Source organism: Protomyctophum parallelum, assembly GCF_964188405.1.
Source record: "Protomyctophum parallelum genome assembly, chromosome: 5".
In the NCBI taxonomy this organism is placed as follows: Eukaryota; Metazoa; Chordata; class Actinopteri; order Myctophiformes; family Myctophidae; genus Protomyctophum; species Protomyctophum parallelum.
The window spans coordinates 4,413,860-4,428,519 of NC_139702.1; the positions used below are offsets into that span (position 1 = coordinate 4,413,860).

At 44.2% G+C, this 14,660-nt stretch overlaps 1 protein-coding gene across 1 annotated transcript in view; it reads right to left on the bottom strand.

Annotated features, from left to right (window-relative positions):
• The window catches only part of mad1l1 (mitotic arrest deficient 1 like 1), a 157,220-nt gene that overhangs the window by 12,367 nt on the left and 130,193 nt on the right, over positions 1 to 14,660 (bottom strand). The window contains exon 17 of the mRNA XM_083764745.1: positions 10,558 to 10,751. Coding sequence (XP_083620871.1) covers positions 10,558 to 10,751 — 194 coding nt within the window. The remainder of the gene's footprint in view (positions 1 to 10,557; positions 10,752 to 14,660) is intronic.

The following is a 14,660-nucleotide window of genomic DNA, read 5'->3' on the forward strand; positions in this document are numbered from 1 at the left end:
AGATTAGAAAACCTAAAAAAAATAAGAACAATTCCAAAACCTTTTTTTTTATGTCACAATCCCTTTAACTCCAGAACCCTTCGACCCACCGACTTCAAATTTGACACATGTTTCACACCAGAACCAGCAGAACCAGAACCAGCACAAAAGTCTCTGCCCGGGATCTGGCCCTGATCACCCCTATACACCCCCTATGTATCTCCATATATGGAGCTGGCCTATTCTGACATCACATGATGTTCTGACGTTCTGCATAGACTCCATATTTGGGCATGCCTGACAAAGAACTCCACATAGGGACATAAAAAGGGACACAGACATAATAACTGGGTTGGGGGCGGGGCATGCATGTATTTCCAACTTGCATCGTTCCAAGTAGGCCAGTGGCCCAACGGGCACCGCTCTAGTTTATTTAACCCATTCTGACCGGGCACCCATTTTGGTGTCAGCATCATGTTATGCTTTAGCTATTGAAAAATAGCAGATCTACAAGCTCATATCGCGCCACCGAGTGGCGCGATACGAGCTTGTAGGTCTGCTATTTTTTGAAAAATCGAAGAACGACTGACATTTTTAGAATCTGATCTCAGGTCAGAATGGGTTCATCAGACCAGTGTGTGTCCAGTGGAAACCTCGTATGAATCTGATCTCAGGTCAGAATGGGTTAAAACTCCACCACCCAGCACCAAAGCAGCCCTATAGACAAACCATCACATGTCCTTCTCCGTGACACTTGACAGATGGCGTCAAGCAATCCTCCAGCATCTTTTTGATTTGTTTGTCTCACTTAATGTTCTCTGTAATTCAATTTGTGAACACATTTTATTTAATTATTCATTTATTTATGTTTTACATTTATTGGCCAGTTTCAGATGTCTTTTTCTTTGCTGCACTGCCTAGAAGGCCAGCGATCCTTCATTAAATGCCTCTTCACAGTTGATGTTAACCCATTCTGACCTGAGATCAGATTCTATAAACGTCTTCTACATCCTGACAGTTTTCTGATAAAGCTATGTTTGCTATGTCAGTCGTTTTTCGATTTTTCAAAAATAGCAGACCTACAAGCTCGTATCGCGCCACTCGGTGGCGCAATACGAGCTTGTAGATCTGCTATTTTTCAATAGCTAAAGCACGACATGATGCCGACACCAAAATGGGTCCCCGTTCAGAATGGGTTAAGAGACTTGTGTTTTTGTCAGTACCATTTAATGAAGCTGCCAACGTGCCAAAGCCGAGGGCTTGTGAGGGATCTGTTTCTCAAACTAGAGACTCTGATGTAGTTGTCATCTTATTCGGTTGTGCACTGGGGCCCCTCCCACTGCTCTTTCTATTCTGGTTAGGTACAGTTTGATGTGTTCTGTGAAGGGAGTCGTACAGTACACACCACTGTATGAGAGCTTCAGAGGCTCACATGGAATAGCCTTGATTTTTCAAGAATAGAGACAAAATTCAGAAGAAAGGTTTTTTTTACACAACAGACATCGGATTAGCTAAAACAATGTGCGTTTGCAATACAGGAGTGACGGCTGCTTACAAATGGACCATAATAATAATCAGTTCCCAGCTATAATAATAGTCATTTGACACAGTAATATCTCGACTATATTTCTTCTCAATCGAATGCTGTTGTAAGAGACATTTCTAAATTAGACAAAACTTTGGAGCCGTACACACAGTGTGTGTGTGTGTGTGTGTGTGTGTGTGTACCAGATGGCTATTGTATTTTTTATTTGTTCGTGACAGCATGAGCGTGTGATTATGTGACTGTGAACTTGCATTGAGAACCTATGGCAAAAAAAGAGATGAAAGCCAGCACCCCCCCCCCCTTCCAGATGTCAGATCTAGTATGAAGCACACAGAAGCCGTAGCTAGAATCTTTATAACCCATTCTGACCTGAGATCAGATTCATACGAGGTTTCCGCCGGACACACACTGGTCTGATGAACCCATTCTGACCTGAGATCAGATTCTAAAAATGTCAGTCGCTCTTCGATTAAAAAAAAAATCGCAGACCTACAAGCTCGTATCGCGCCACTCGGTGGCGCGATATGAGCTTGTAGGTCTGCTATTTTTAAATAGCTAAAGCATAACATGATGCCGACACCAAAATGGGTGCCCGTTCAGAATGGGATAAATATATGCAAAAATATGCTAACACCGGGGTAAGATTTACTGTCGATGCAACGTTTGAAATGGAAACGAGACAGCCATGTGCATATTTGCGCATATTGACAGTACCACTCGTGCGCGTGTATATTTAGCTCACCCCTGGGAGCATAAGAGGTGTGATTAGCGACAGTGATTAGGTATTTATGATGCCACGCTCATCCCTAAGATAATAAACACCTGAGCTGTAACTTCGTCCTATATAATATCTCCACCCAGCCATGGCAGGAATTAATAGAAGCACTGACGTGTGCGGTTTACAAAACTCCAGAGCAGGTTTTATGATTATTATTATTATTATTATTAATCCCAGACGGGTAATTCTGCCATTTCTAGTACCAGAGTTAAGCACAGCAGTAACAACAAGGCAAAAATAAAATAAGAAAAAATAAAAAAGCTGTTTTTTTTTTTAGCTGATCATACCTAGATTATGGATATAAGGTATCATCAATGTCGTGCAGAAACCTCTTATCTCTTTTTTGTGTTTTTCTTTCATAAATTAATATGTCATACATGCTCATACTACAGCTAGCACTAGTACAGCTATTTTTTTGAGTGGTGCAACCACTCCTACAACCAGGAATGTCCGCATGTATCATGTATCATGTATCATGTATCATGAGCACGAGTGGTGTGCGCATGCGTGAAACCAGCAATGGCCAGCAATATCCGTGCGTGTGTGTACAATGCGCGCCTCACATCTTGTGCTAAATAAATAGCGTCAATGCTAGCGAGCTAAAACATAGCCATCCTTGCTCTAGAAAGCACCGGATCTAGACCACCGGATAATCAGCAAAGACCTCCGAACATCGCGCTAATTGACCAAACCATGGAGAGCTCCGTAGATTAGGAGTTATTGAAGCTTTTAGTCTGCCTGTATAATGGGAGAGAGAGAGAGAGAGAGAGAGAGAGAGAGAGAGAGAGAGAGAGAGAGAGAGAGAGAGAGAGAGAGAGAGAGAGAGAGGAGGGGGGGGGGGGGGGGGGGGAGAGGGGAGTTGCACCACTCGGTTCACACAGGTGTGATTTTTTATTTGAATTTGAATTTGAACAGTTTTGGACAGAGACGATATTATATACTGTAGGCTTAGGTGTCTTCCTTTCTGCATGCCCTGAAGAAGGCATGTTGGCTTGTTTTCATTGGTCCAAGATGAACTAGCTTGGAACAGCTTTTTAAACTGTTTTTGAAGATCTGCAAATTTATTCATTTATTTAGCCTATTTGATTATTTGACTCTGAAGCCCCTCCCCCATCCAAAGAGCATCTTCCTACACTACCTGTTTCAGACTTTAAGAATGCTGCAGCTGTCCTCCGTCTTTTTTCTTTGCACAAAGAAAAGCTAATTAGAAAACAACTCTATAGTGAGTAACGGATGTAACAGGGTTAACAGGGGCCAATGGGATAAACTCATACATCAATGGAACATCTCAGATGTGGTCGTTCTAGCTAGCATGCGCAGTTATTGGCATTGATGACTCCATTACGATGTCCAAGGCTAGAAGATTATCAAAATTTGAATGCAGTTTGAATGGTTTTCCTTCTCAAACCTTCCAGGTTATAATGGGAATGCAATGATACTTTAATTGCGTCTTTATTTGGAATATATTGCTCTGTATGGGCATGCAATGAAGCGCCCTGAAGCACCAGCATCATTCACGATACTCACATGAATAATTTGTGTTTTGCGATCTATGTGAAGTTGTGAACCATCCAGTCTGACACTTTGTCTTAGAAAGGGGGATTTTGTCTTAAAATCATGTGGATTTTGCGATCCGCATGGGAATGGCATGGCTCCAATGTGGAACTCGATCCGCATGGGAATGGCATGGCTCCAATGTGGAACTCGATCCGCATGGGAATGGCATGGCTCCAATGTGGAACTCGATCCGCATGGGAATGGCATGGCTCCAATGTGGAACTCGATCCGCATGGGAATGGCATGGCTCCAATGTGGAACTCGATCCGCATGGGAATGGCATGGCTCCAATGTGGAACTCGGAATTCATGTAAGGTGAGATTTAATCTCTCAGAACAGATTCAGAGCTCCGTAGCATAATCTGTCTGCAGCTCCAGTTACAACATGTAGAGTTAGGCATGTTAGGAATGTAAACAAACACGTGTGACGCAAGAGGAGGGACCAAAGTCCTGTTATCCACATTCTAAGAAAAAACAGCAGATTGGGTGAAATTTAACCCAAACAATGTTTTGTCTTGGTGTTATGTGCTCTGTGTTGTTTTTGATGTGGGTGTTGAACTGTTGATTGTGAAGACAAATATCCTTCGGGACAATAAAGATTATTATTAATCAGAGCCCTGTTGATGTCCATTATACATTTAACCCATTCTGACCTGAGATCAGATTCATACGAGGTTTCCACTGGACACACACTGGTCTGATTAACCCATTCTGACCTGAGATCAGATTCTAAAAATGTCAGTCGTTCTTCGATTTTTTCAAAAATAGCAGACCTACAAGCTCGTATCGCGCCACTCGGGTGGCGCGATATGAGCTTGTAGATCTGCTATTTTTAAATAGCTAAAGCACAACATGATGCCGACACCAAAATGGGTGCCCGTTCAGAATGGGTTAAACTTTAAATGTATAATGGACATCAACAGGGCTCTGGTTTGAGTTAAATCTTTGTATGGGCATGCCCATACAAAGACAGTCAGACACCCCTACAGGAACTTTCCATTTCATTGCAAATACAGTAAGATGTTAGCTAAGGCCAGCTCTCCTCTTTGGAAACTATATGCCTGCCGGCACAGAGCAGCATGGTTTGGCTTAGTTTGCACTTTCAGTACTCCAGGAGGTGATAGAAGAAGACATGTTGGTGTCGAGGGCAGTGGAGAGAGCCTCACACTGTGTTTGGTGACTTCATGTCTGGGAAAGACGTGTCGCTGTGCCATCACTGTAGCAGCTGCTCCGTACAGCACAGTGCTGAGCTGGAAGGAAAGCCTGCCTCCGGGGCTAACTCGGAGGAAGCAATAATCAGAGTGGACTTCAGTAGACCTCCTGCACAAGTGGATGTACTGCAGAGATTGTCATGTATTTCCCACCAGCTCCTGAAGACAGTTGACATTCAAAGGGCTGTGGGGAAAGCTCTGCCAGCTCTGCAGCGCCAACAGTTTCTACTGGTCCGGTTTCAAATCCAGATACCCGTTGCCCCTTTTGTGTGGCAGTGGTGAAAAGACCATTATGATGTACCGGACATATGCCCAGCACTGCGGACTAGACCAATACATGGTCAGATTTTTGAGCGGTGCCTATTCTGACCAATAGCTCTATTGACTGGCCACATGTGTTTCTGCACGTCTGCATTTACGTCCGTCTGTCCACTCCATTTGGAGTACGGCCTCGACAACTGCAATAGCGCTGGCAGCAAGCCAGCTGTGTTATTAACCCATTCGAACGGGGCACCCATTTTGGTGTTGGCATCATATTATGCTTTAGCTATTTGAAAAATAGCAGATCTACAAGCTCATAGCGCGCCACCGAGTGGCGCGCTACGAGCTTGTAGGTCTTCTATTTTTGAAAAATCGAAAGAACGACTGACATTTTTTTAATCTGATCTCAGGTCAGAATGGGTTAATAATGAAACTGTCAGGATGTAATAGACATTTTTTAAATCTGATCTCAGGTCAGAATGGGTTTAAGCAGCCTGCATCACTCGGTTCACACAGGTGTTTTTGTTCTTTGCATTCTGCCAATAATGAATATATCGACAACACCAGGACACCCAGGGTTAGTGGTTAAAGTATGATGATGATGCACCTGTCCTGGTGCAGAGGAAGCCCATACTATGAGCTAGAAGGACATTAATAACACTATGTAGGCAATCTAGGCATCACAATATCCTCAAGTTAAGCATTTCCATCCTCATATAGCCTATACATCTAGCCTAACAGATACATTCTCAGCTCATCATAGCGTACCCTTGTTTTCTAGAGTGTAGTTAAAGGGGAGTTTGTCTTTGCCACAGTTGCCAAATAATTGCTCATGAGGGTAATAGTTGGGTCTCTGTAGTCTAATGTAGGGTAATAGTTATAGGGTAATATAATAGGGTAATAGTACTGTAGGGTAATAGTTGGTCTCTGTAGTCTAATGTAGGGTAATAGTTATAGGGTAATATAATAGGGTAATAGTACTGTAGGGTAATAGTTGGGTCTCTGTAGTCTAATGTAGGGTAATAGTTATAGGGTAATATAATAGGGTAATAGTACTGTAGGGTAATAGTTGGGTCTCTGTAGTCTAATGTAGGGTAATAGTTATAGGGTAAGTATAATAGGGTAATAGTACTGTAGGGTAATAGTTGGGTCTCTGTAGTCTAATGTAGGGTAATAGTTATAGGGTAATATAATAGGGTAATAGTACTGTAGGGTAATAGTTGGGTCTCTGTAGTCTAATGTAGGGTAATAGTTATAGGGTAATATAATAGGGTAATAGTACTGTAGGGTAATAGTTGGGTCTCTGTAGTCTAATGTAGGGTAATAGTTATAGGGTAATATAATAGGGTAATAGTACTGTAGGGTAATAGTTGGGTCTCTGTAGTCTAATGTAGGGTAATAGTTATAGGGTAATATAATAGGGTAATAGTACTGTAGGGTAATAGTTGGGTCTCTGTAGTCTAATGTAGGGTAATAGTTATAGGGTAATATAATAGGGTAATAGTACTGTAGGGTAATAGTTGGGTCTCTGTAGTCTAATGTAGGGTAATAGTTATAGGGTAATATAATAGGGTAATAGTACTGTAGGGTAATAGTTGGGTCTCTGTAGTCTAATGTAGGGTAATAGTTATAGGGTAATATAATAGGGTAATAGTACTGTAGGGTAATAGTTGGGTCTCTGTAGTCTAATGTAGGGTATAGGGTAATATAATAGGGTAATAGTACTGTAGGGTAATAGTTGGGTCTCTGTAGTCTAATGTAGGGTAATAGTTATAGGGTAATATAATAGGGTAATAGTACTGTAGGGTAATAGTTGGGTCTCTGTAGTCTTGACTCAGGAGCTATAAAAATACACACAGATACACAGCCATATCAAACTGTCATAATGCACGCACGGATACACAAATATGCATGCACACACACACGGATACCAAGACATTTCGAACTGGCAAAATGCATACATCACCACACACACACACACACACACACACACACACACACACACACACACACACACACACACACACACACACACACACACACACACACACAACACACACACACACACACACACACACACACACACACACACACACAGCAGACTGCATGTCAGAGATGGCCTGTGTGTGTGTGTGTGTGTGTGTGGTTGGTACTGTTCTCCTTTACGTGACCCAGTCAGACACATGACTATAACAATGCCAAGACATTGCACCGGGAGCTCAGCACAGGAACCGCGGAATAAATGACCCTGGAGGTCTCAATTCTTCGCTCTACGAGCGCCAGCGATGTCAGGGCGGCGGCGATATTGCAACAGACGCAGTGAGTGAGTAGTGACCCGTGCACATATTGCCAAGGTCGCCATGCAGGCGTGTGTTCTGCGCTGTACCACTTCCCCACAGCAGAACCCGATGTGCATGCCGGCGGTATATGCCTCATCTATATGGTGTGTGTGTGTGTGTGTGTGTGTCCCCCTAACCTCACGCTATAGTGAGTAATGGGATGTTGGATGTATGAGCGGACCCCGCTCTGTGCACTGGGCCCTGGCAACAACCTGTCTTTGTGAGTAGTGAAGTGTTTCCATTTTTGAGTGGTGCAACCACTTCTACATCCAGCAATGTCCGCATGTATCATGTATCATGTATCATGAGCACGAGTGGTGTGCGCATGCGTGAAATTGGAACGAGAGAAGTATGTGACATGGCTGCCACCTGCTGGATGCAAACGATACAGAGAAGAATTTGGAACGATACAGAGAAGAAATTGGAACGATACAAATTGGAACGATACAGAGAACCAATAGACGGGAGTTGCACCACTCGGTTCACACTGGTGTGATTTTTGTATGAATTAAAGCTTTTTGTTGTTTGTTTGAGCACATCTGGTTGATGAGGGCACATGCTTTTAGGATGCGTTTCATCATCCATTCTTTGAGTTAGAGTACTTACTGTAGACAGTGAGATAATGTGGATTTGGTGTGACGGGCAGAATCCTCTCAAACCGCAGAAAAAGCTACAAATTAATGTGATGAGAAGGACAGCCTGCACTCAACACTCATCTGTTGTGCTCTTTGTTTTTTACCACTGAAAATGTAGCTATGTAGCGATTTAATATTATAATATAATATAATCTCTACATAGCTACATTTTCAGTGGTACAAATGGTACCCCGCTGATAGTGTGATGTCACTATTACTGTTTACTTCATTGGCCCGTTTGACCGTCAAGGGTTCAGCCTCCAGGAAGAAACCCTAAATACAAAGTTAATACACCATTGCACATAAAAACAACTCCAGGGTGTCTAATGAAGTACTGTCACCTCATAGACACATGAAAAACTGGAAAAATACAAAAATTGTGGCACTCCATCTTTAACCCATTATGACCTGAGGCTGACTCTACAAATGTTTCAATGTCAGTGTTTCTCAAAGGTTTGCATATGAAGGACGCGGCATTGGGACATCTTAAACGCTTTAATCTGCTTATAACCAAAGCACGCTTCTGTGGGCGACGCAGAAGTGCCTCTCGCCTGCAACAATTGCAGACTATAAAGAGAGATAAAGAATATTTTGACTGGCCAATCACAGCATGTCCTTGCACAAGTGCACTGGCCAATCACAGCGTGTGGACCCCCCCCCCAATCTGAAAATATTTTGTACCAGGGATTTGAGTGAAAAATGTCTTTAATTTTTTTTTTATATATATACACAACGAATTGCGAAAAAAATAAATAAATCAAGCTTATAGCGCGGCACAAAGTGACATGCTATGACACTATAGCGCCACGCGAGAGGGAGTTGCCCATAATGGTCTACGTAGACACAGCATCTGTGTGTCAGTTCCTTAAGAGCATTCACAGGCACCGTGCAGAGAGGAGGGAGTCTGGAGTCTGGAGCGCCCACTGGGGGAAGCGGAAGGTTTCCAGTTTGATTCCCCGGACCCCCCCCCCCCCCCCTTGTGTTTGTGTTGAAATGTCCTTGAGCAAGACTAGCTGCAGCCCCTAACTGCTCCAGATGAAGACTAGCTGCAGCCCCTAACTGCTCCAGATGAAGACTAGCTGCAGCCCCTAACTGCTCCAGATGAAGACTAGCTGCAGCCCCTAACTGCTCCAGATGAGACTAGCTGCAGCCCCTAACTGCTCCAGATGAGACTAGCTGCAGCCCCTAACTGCTCCAGATGAGACTAGCTGCAGCCCCTAACTGCTCCAGATGAGACTAGCTGCAGCCCCTAACTGCTCCAGATGAGACTAGCTGCAGCCCCTAACTGCTCCAGATGAAGACTAGCTGCAGCCCCTAACTGCTCCAGATGAAGACTAGCTGCAGCCCCTAACTGCTCCAGATGAAGACTAGCTGCAGCCCCTAACTGCTCCAGATGAGACTAGCTGCAGCCCCTAACTGCTCCAGATGAGACTAGCTGCAGCCCCTAACTGCTCCAGATGAGACTAGCTGCAGCCCCTAACTGCTCCAGATGAGACTAGCTGCAGCCCCTAACTGCTCCAGATGAGACTAGCTGCAGCCCCTAACTGCTCCAGATGAGACTAGCTGCAGCCCCTAACTGCTCCAGATGAGACTAGCTGCAGCCCCTAACTGCTCCAGATGAGACTAGCTGCAGCCCCTAACTGCTCCAGATGAAGACTAGCTGCAGCCCCTAACTGCTCCAGATGAAGACTAGCTGCAGCCCCTAACTGCTCCAGATGAGACTAGCTGCAGCCCCTAACTGCTCCAGATGAAGACTAGCTGCAGCCCCTAACTGCTCCAGATGAAGACTAGCTGCAGCCCCTAACTGCTCCAGATGAGCAGGTTGGTGCCTAGTACCGTTTCCTCCGCCATCAGCAGCATATCAATGTGTGAGTGTGTGTGTGTGTGTGTGTGTGTGTGTGTGTGTGTGTGTGAGAGTGTGTGTGAGAGTGTGAGTGTGAGTGTGAGTGTGAGTGTGAGTGTGAGTGTGAGTGTGAGTGTGAGTGTGAGTGTGAGAGTGAGAGAGAGAGAGAGAGAGCTATATAAATGCACCATTTACCATTTCTTTTACCATTTGAACAAACATGTGGGTGTGCCTGCATATTATGTACTGTAGGCAGGCAGGAAGGCATGTATGCGTGTGTGCGTCTTTTATTTGACCTTTATTTATACGGGCAAAATCCCATTGAGATACAAGATGTCTTGAGGGAGCCCTGTGTGTGTGTGTGTGTGTGTGTGTGTGTGTGTGTGTGTGTGTGTGTGTGTGTGTGTACCTTCTTGAAGAGCAGAGAGTCGTCCATCTGCTCGGCGTACACAGAGGTGAGCCTGTAGTGGTTCTCCGTGGTGGGGTCGATCAGGTAGCCGGTCAGCATGTAGCACACGGTGCGGAACTCCTGGATCTTCTGCTGGAAGATCTCCTTCAGCCTGCGGTTCTTCAGCTCGGCACTCTCCAGCTGCTTACGGAGGTCTGCATGAAGCACAGGGATATACGATTTACCTTTGAGGGTTCCCAAACGTTCCCGTCCCCCACCACCATGCACCACCACCTGAAACATAGCCCTAGCCCATTCTGACCGGGCACCCATTTTGGTGTCAGCATCATGTTATGCTTTAGCTATTGAAAAATAGCAGATCTACAAGCTCGTATCGCGCCACCGAGTGGCACGATACGAGCTTGTAGGTCTGCTATTTTTGAAAAATCGAAGAACGACTGACATTTTTTTAGAATCTGATCTCAGGTCAGAATGGGTTAAATCAGACCAGTGTGTGTCCAGTGGAAACCTCGTATGAATCTGATCTCAGGTCAGAATGGGCTAGAGGCCATGCTGGTGTTTACTGGCTGCGTAAAGTAGCAGAGTTCTACTTTAGTGAGTAAAACTCACTCATGGGGTCACTAAGAGTTAGCAATGTGCCCATTTTGAGATAACTCCAGAGCTACCGGAACCAAAAATGAATGCCTCAGAAAGACGGGGCGAACTGGAAGACAGTTAAAGCCTCAGGGCCTGTGGGCGTTGATAGTAGACCAGGCAAAGTAACATTGTTTCTGTTGGGCTTAATTAAACCTCTTATCTATTTTCTCTCCTCTATCTATATTTAAACTTTGTGGGGGGGGGGGGTTTCCAGACAAAAGCATCGAAAGTAGCAGATCTGCAAGCTCGAAACGTGACACGAAGCGCTTTGAGCTTGTGGATCTGCCACTGTCGCTATAGTATAGAATTTGATTCCTGAAAAGTAACTGTTTTGGACGTGTGAGGTTTTCTCGATAAAAGGGTCCGACGATAAAAGGGTCCAATAGTAGCTAACTGGATAGTAGGAAACGCACACAGAGAGAGCATAAAGCAGCAGAACGCTGACTCACTACACATCCCTGACTGACTCATGCAGCAGTTCACTGACAGCTCTGCATGGAATAATGCTCTGCTCTGCTCATCTAATCATTACAGCTTTAGAAACACTATATTAGAAAGACAATGGTTAAATCACTCCACAGGCCTCTCTTTCCTTTCAGCTGGAAGTGAGAAAGCATGGTGACAGTCAGGAGGAGGCAGGGATACAGGCCAGGGTGCAACTCGAAAAGTATCTGAACGTCATTTTGATATTAGTAACCCTCATTTGAGAGACAGCAAGTTTGTCCGAGTGGTGGGCGCGCGCCCATGCACACACGCGTGCGCGTACCTTCGAAGTGATGGGACTAAATGTGGTTCACTGTTTAAAAGCTACATAAGAGCTTAACTCGATATATAAGAAGATTACCCTTACGGATCCATTTGGCTCAATTTGTACTCTCAACCAATTTGCCGTATATAGGTTGTTAAATAATGGTATGGTCACATATAACTGGCGATAACTGGCATTAAGCTACTGAATCAAATCAAATCAAACTAATCAAAATATTCCCGAGCGCGGCACAGCTGCAGCTCAGCGCTCCTTGGCTGCGGCTCATACTCAGCCTATATTATGCACAACTGACTGTTTTAATTCAAAGTGGTATATTATTCTGTGAAATGTTTATTGTGTTGCGTCCGCCCACATGCAGCGTGTTGTGACTCACCATGAATCCAAGCAGAGGTCCTACCGCCACCACAAAGGCCTCAGGCAACGGGCGTCACGCGCAAAAAGTTGAGATTTAACTTGTGCACTACTCAGCCAATCATCAACCGATTGTTATAATTCCAAGTCTAGAACTAAGATGAGAGAACATATTACTCCAGTTTTGGCATCACTGCACTGGCTTCCGGTTGTTTTTAGGATTGATTTTAAAATTATTTTACTTGTCTATAAAGCTCTCAATGGTCTCGCACCTTCCTACCTACATGACTGCCTGCCTAAATATGTCCCAAACCGCCCCCTAAGGTCTTCCACCGCCGGCCTGCTCGCTTTGCCCAAAAAAATGGCAACTAAAAAATACGGGGAAACAGCTTTTTGCTTCTACGGGCCGTCGGCATGGAACAAGCTCCCTCTGTACCTTCGTCAGGCAGCCTCTGTAGACATTTTCAAAGCTCAAGACCCACTTCTACAACATTGCCTTTAATTGATCTTGTATTTTTTATTTTTCATGTCCTCACTGTACTGCATTACTGCTTGTTTTTTAATGTCGTTGCCTTGCTTTTCTTTTATTCTCCATTGTTCTGTAAAGCACTTTGAGCTGCATTTCATGTCATGAAAGGTGCTATACAAATAAAGTTTTATTATTATTATTAAGTGGTCTATACCCCGTGAGGAGTATATTTTCATTGGGTGTATAAGTCATGTTTTTTATATGCCTTTATCAAACGATATGGAGAGAGATGGAAGGTAATGACCAAGCCCTGTTAGCCATGCAGCCTATATTTCATGTGCTCTGAGCAGTGGTGCGTTTGTTAGGTCCTACACTCTCTCAATTAGCGATCGTCCCAGCGGTTCATTTCACTGATGTGTACAACCTTTATTCAAATAGTTCAATTCATTAAAAAACTGAGCACATGTATTTTTGATAAGGCCAAACCTCATTTGAAAGAATATATTCAGACTTCAGAGTATATGAGAGCCTTTTTAAAATGTTTATAATATTGGAATTTTACACGGCACAGTCTGTTTGCACAAATCTGGGTCAAATAGCAGCCTAGTTCCTTATAAATTCCTGGGGTCCAAATCGATTTTGCATATTAACAGCCCGGGCTACTATTTGGAAAAATATGGGTATTATTATTATTATTACAAAACATGCATTATCCTCAGCAAGGTAAGCAATTGCCAGTTTGAGGAAAACCTTAGCCACATTGTGTAAACATGTGAGAACTTGTACTTTGAATTTTGAATACAGGCTTGTACAGTAACAGAGCATTTCTGCATTGTGTATCGGTATGTAATTAATGGGAGTATCTTTCTTCACCACTGAATGCATTCTGTGATGGAAGCAGGAGCCAGACTCCCCAATATGACGTGTGCTATGCCCACTGCCGTCATCAAATCGGACTAATTTAACCCATTCTGACCGGGCACCCATTTTGGTGTTGGCATCATGTTATACTTTAGCTATTGAAAAATAGCAGATCTACAAGCTCATATCGCGCCACTCGGTGGCGCGATATGAGCTTGTAGATCTGCTATTTTTTGAAAGATCGAAGAACGACTTGACATTTTAGAATCTGATCTCAGGTCAGAATGGGTTGATCAGACCAGTGTGTGTCCAGTGGAAAACTCGTATGAATCTGATCTCAGGTCAGAATGGGTTAAAACATCCGACACTCCGAGTACAACGCACGCACCCACCCACCCACGCAAGCAAGCACACACACACACACACACACACACACACACACACACACACACACACACACACACACACACACACACACACACACACACACACACACACACACACACACACACACACACACACACACACACACACACACACACACACACACACACACACACACACACACACACACACACACACACACACACACACACACACACACACGCAAGTGTATGATGAACTCATGCAGGCCGTTATAGGAGTGACTGTACGTGTGCATATTATTCATGAGACAGGTTCCCCAAAGCCATTACTGGCAATTACATCTTCCCACCTTGCCCTCTTCTTCACCTATAACTACATCTTCTCCATTGTCCACCCACCTACTCACACACTAGCTACATGGTCAGAGGCTATAAGTATACTGTAGCTGTGCGTGCGTGCGTGCACACACCAGAGAGAGAGAGAGAGAGAGAGAGATATGATGATGTCTATCATGGTGACCGGGGCAGCCTGTCAGTCAAAGTTGATGATCATCGTTGGCAGAGTTATGGATGGTGACGAGACTGTCATTGATTGGCAGCTGTCAAGACGCTCCCCAAAACGCCTGTTAATGGACCACCAATTGACTAGGGA